Here is a 5,177-nt window from a genome sequence, read left to right as displayed (position 1 = left end):
TTCTAAAAATATTAGTTTAAACTTTTATTTTTACATTACAGGTACGTTAATTTATGATTATTAGCTCTTTCTTAACATTTTTACTTTTTTGAAAATGTAGGATAAATGATTTTTTCTCTGAATTTTTTACCAAAAGTTGTTATTTATTTTATGCAAAAATATAAACTGAATAAAATGTGAGCAACAATAAGATGAAACTCAGAGTATGTTACAAGATATAAAAGTTTCCCCAAGAACTGCTCTAAGGAGAAAATTTCGACTTATGAATAGTTTTTAATTCTGGCAGTGCCGAATTTGCCGACCTGTTCTTTCTTTGAAACCAAAATGGAAATAAGCGTTTGAACTATTATGTATAGAAGTTGATTTTAGTAATTCAGATAGTAATAAAATAATAACGAGTTAGTAAAAAAGTGAATTTGTTAGTGTCTGTGTGAAACTTGATAAAATATTAGTTCCCCGCAATATAAATTAAATTTATGTCATATTTAATAACATGTATATAATAAGTTAATAATTTATTATATACATAATATATATATATATATATATATATATATATATATATATATATATATATATATATATATATATATATATATATATATATAATAATTTAATTATTATATTTTTTGTTATAATATAACAAAAAAATATATATATATATAATAATTTAATTATTATATATATATATATAGCTTATAATATATATAATATATAACTTATATATATATACGTTATTTATATATTATATGTCATAAAATTAATTTGTACTGTGTATATTATTATTAGGATATTAATAATATATTTGTAATAAATGAATATAATATATATGTATATATATATATATATATATATATATATATATATATATATATATATATATATATATATATATATATATATATATATATATACACACACACATATATATACATATATATATATATATATATATATATATATATATATATATATATATATATATATATATATATATATATATATATACATATATGTGTATTTGTATATGTATGTATGTATATGTGTATGTGTGTGTGTAACTTATGGACAGTCTTTTTTTAAAGTTCTATAATTATTAGCACAATCAAGATTCAACATAAGACATTTTTATTCGGTTAGTAATTGGATTATAAGTTTTAATCCAATAGCAATTATAATATAATATAAATCAAAGTAAATTTCTATACTTTGCTAAAACAATAAACACAATAACTTACGAAGTTTTACGCTTTCCTTTGCCACAATATTTAAATTTTTGACCACCATGAATGCAACAATACTTTATAAAATAATATTTAATATCAGCTGCCATTAAAGCAGCTTTTTTAGGAATGGATTTCCTAGCAGCCTCGATAGTTCTAGCATCTCTTACCCACAACTTTATAAAAGAAGTATCTTCGTACTTCCTAATAGCTTCTTTTAAAACTGCAAATGATGCAAAAGAATCATGAAGCATGAAAAAGCCATAATTTTGCTAGAAACACAATAAAGTAAGTTATGAAAGCAGCTGTACGAAAAATACTTCGAAAAATGTGGTAAAAAAAGTTAAAAAAAATATAAACAAGATTACATTTTTAACACGTGACATTCTTAGCCAATAAAACGGACTTTCGGTAGACAAATTTTTATTTTTTTGGCTACCGACTTTCGGTAGGCTATCCACAGCGTATATATATATATAAACATTATTTGATAGCATCATATAATGGGTTCAAAACGTGTAAAATATGGTAATTGGTCAAATCAATCGTTAAAACTAGCAGTACATGCAGTTTTAGTCGATGATTGCTCGAAATATTCTGCTGCTAAACAATATAAAATACCAAGGCAAACACTACATGACTATATAAAACGAGCGTCTGTTGATAATTGTGTTAAAAAGTTAAGTGCAGGACACCCAACAACACTCTCAGCTTTTCAAGAAAAAGAGCTTGTAGAAGTTCTTCTGACCATGTCACAGAGATTATTTAGCCTGTCTCCAAAAGATGTGAAACAAATAGTATTCCAGTTTTGTGGAGAAAATTGTATTATTCACAAGTTTAATTGTGGAACTAAGTCAGCAGGAAAAGAATGGTTTAGGGTTTTTTTGAAACGTCATAATAAACTCTCCGTAAGAGTTGCTGAATCAACGTCATTGCATTGAGCCATTGGATTTAATAGAATAAAAGTTAATCGTTTTTATGATGAACTAGAAAAAATAATGTTTAATGCCAATGAAATGCAGATTATTCCACAATCAAACTTATTCAACCTAGACAAATCCGGATTGTCTATATGCCATAAACCAGGAAAAGTTGTTGCCCTGAAGGGAAAACATAGTGTTGGTGGCTTAACAAGCTCGGAAAGAGGAAAAACAATCACAATAGTTTGTTGCCAATCAGCAAGTGGATTTTATGTTCCTTTAATGCTGATTTATCCACGTATTCAAGTGAGACCTGAGTTTTTAGATAAAGCCCCAGTTGGTTCTATTTCTGGTGGCAGCAAAAATGGGTGAATAACAACTGGTTTGTTTGAAAAATGGTTTGATCATTTTTTACTAGCAGTCCAGCTACAGTCAAGAAACCAACCAGTTCTTCTAATTTTAGATGGACATTCAAGTCATAAAAAAAAATCTTAATGTTATAATAAAAGCTCGCGAGACAAATGTTATTATATTATCACTTCCGTCCCACTGCACACGCAAACTGCAACCACTTGATGTTTCATTTTTTAAAAGCCTCAAAATATTCTATGATCAAGAAGTTGGTACTCGGCTTCTTCATCATCCAGGTCGTCTTGTAACTGAATTAGAGGTTAGTGAATTATTTGGAATTGCTTATGGGAAAGCTGCAACTGTTCAAAATTGTCAGTCAGGGTTTAAAAAATGTGGAATATATCCATTTGATAGAAATGGGTTTACTAAAGAAGACTTTGCTGCAGCTAAGGCTACTGATCACTCATATATTGTATCAAAAATTTCAAAACCAAATATTACCTCTGAAATGCATCCTACTCTCGACAATGGGTTAGACTCTGCTAAAGATTTAGATCATGTTGATTTTGTCACAGAATGTATTATTGCTTCTCAAAAAGGTAAATCATTTTAAAAGGTGTACTATTTTTACCATCTTCCACCATTTATTTTAAACACAAATTTAATTTGTCTTATATCAAGCAAAATAATAAATTTTCTGTTGTTTTATTAGCCTAAAAAATTTTTCAAATTTTTTTAAAACATTTTAACTATTTTTTTTAATTTACATTTTATGTACTAATTTTATTCATCTTTTTTAGTTAAATATTTTTATTTAGAATCTGTTTCACCAAACTTATCATTTACACTTCAGAAGTCATTAGAGTTAGCCACCTCTAATGAAACCTCACAACCTCATGGTGTTACATTTGGATCACTAGCTGGACTTGAAATTAAAAATGCAAAACGAACAGGTATAAAAAGAAAGGTAAATCATGCTGAAAAAATTACTGGATCACCATATAAATCTCAGCTAGAGGAATCTTTAACTTTGAAATATAAGAACAGGCAGCCACGTAAAAAGTGCATTAAAAAAGATATATCTACCTGTCAAAAGGCATGTTTGAATAACCTTGATGCAAAAGGCGCGATTAATAAACAACTTTGTGCAATGTGTCAATACAGTTATGGTGATCTTGTCGATCCGTATTTAAAGGATAATTGGGATAAATGCCATAAATGCTCTAGATGGTGGCATGAAACATGTGCTGCTATATGTGGTGTTTATGCTAAAAAAGTATTTACTTGTGATGATTGTATGAAACACTGATTCTTTAAAAAAAAGTTATATGTCATATATTGATAAACTGTTTTTTAACTTTTTTGAATAAATCTCTTTTTATAAAGTTTTCTTTGAATTTTGTATTTTATTTTTTTATGTTTAACTATAGAAGTTATGTAAAATTTTATTTTTTTATGTTTAACTATAGAAGTTATGTAAAATTTTATTTTTTTATGTTTAACTATAGAAGTTATGTAAAATTTTATTTTTTTATGTTTAACTATAGAAGTTATGTAAAATATTATTTTTTTATGTTTAACTATAGAAGTTATGTAAAATTTTATTTTTTTATGTTTAACTATAGAAGTTATGTAAAATTTTATTTTTTTATGTTTAACTATAGAAGTTATGTAAAATTTTATTTTTTTATGTTTAACTATAGAAGTTATGTAAAATATTATTTTTTTATGTTTAACTATAGAAGTTATGTAAAATATTATTTTACTTCATATGAGCTTATAAACAAGAATTCTTATTTAAACAGAATTTAGAAATAATCATCGAAATCATAGAAATTAGTAATCATTTCATTTACAATTTTACTTTGGAAGCACATTTTTCTAATAAGGTTTCTGTTTTGGGTGATATATTCATACTTTACTAAAATAGGTGATTCAAAAATTATTAATCTTTGCAATTGCAACGCCCTTAATTACTGCGAATTAGGTGTAACAAATTCCATTTAGGAGACAATTACTTTAAACAATGGAGATTTATAGCTGTTTATAATATTTTAATTATATTAATGCGTTTTCAACAAACGTCTTAATTTTCTCAAGTATGCCGAATTTACCATATCATAGTGCCGAAAATACCATACTAGGTCGCTAATTTCGTCATTTTTAAGTATTTTGTAAAACAAATTTTACATAAAACTTTTTAAGATTAAAACAATTCTTTAACTATTATTTAATAGATATATCTGCAGGGCATCGATATGCATGATTTTTTAATGTTAATAAAGCAACCATTGTCTATAATCAACAAAATTGCTTAATACGCCGAAATTACCCTACTTTACCCTAAGTGCTGATACTGTAATTACTGGATCGCTTTGATTTGAATATTATAATTGCTATAAAATTTAGATATAGTTGAAATATTCAGTCAATCCGTAATAAATTAATAATTGGTAGAAAAATGTGGAAATAAAGAAAACTAAATGCATTATCAAAATACTTTATAAAATTCAATATACTCACGATTCTTGGACGATGGTTCCCAGCATTGATTGTCTTAAACGATATTTTATCCTTATTTTAGCCGAGTAAGTCATATATCCAAAATTATTTTGTTATTTAAAATTATAATCTAAAATTTTGTTCCTACAATTTAGTACTTACGGATTTCATATAGGCGCCT

General features: G+C 25.7%; 1 protein-coding gene across 1 annotated transcript; it reads left to right on the top strand.

Annotated features, from left to right (window-relative positions):
• The first annotated feature begins 1,633 nt into the window (after positions 1-1,633).
• On the top strand, positions 1,634-4,324 carry LOC136084603 (uncharacterized). Its single transcript, XM_065804888.1, has 2 exons — positions 1,634-3,093; positions 3,313-4,324. The coding sequence occupies exons 1-2, from the start codon at positions 2,607-2,609 to the stop codon at positions 3,801-3,803; spliced, it is 978 nt and encodes a 325-aa protein (XP_065660960.1). The 5' UTR covers positions 1,634-2,606; the 3' UTR covers positions 3,804-4,324.
• Positions 4,325-5,177: the final 853 nt, after the last annotated feature.

Source organism: Hydra vulgaris, chromosome 09, assembly GCF_038396675.1.
Source record: "Hydra vulgaris chromosome 09, alternate assembly HydraT2T_AEP".
Lineage (NCBI taxonomy): Eukaryota > Metazoa > Cnidaria > Hydrozoa > Anthoathecata > Hydridae > Hydra > Hydra vulgaris.
Note: the sequence above shows the minus strand (reverse complement) of the source record. Positions and strands in the feature narration are given on the sequence as shown.

Excerpts from the sequence above, each read along its gene's own strand:
- LOC136084603 (XM_065804888.1), top strand. The coding sequence starts at position 2,607 with ATGGACATTCAAGTCATAAAAAAAAATCTTAATGTTATAATAAAAGCT. Across the intron at positions 3,094-3,312 it reads TATTATTGCTTCTCAAAAAG|AATCTGTTTCACCAAACTTA; the intron begins GTAAATCATTTT and ends ATTTTTATTTAG.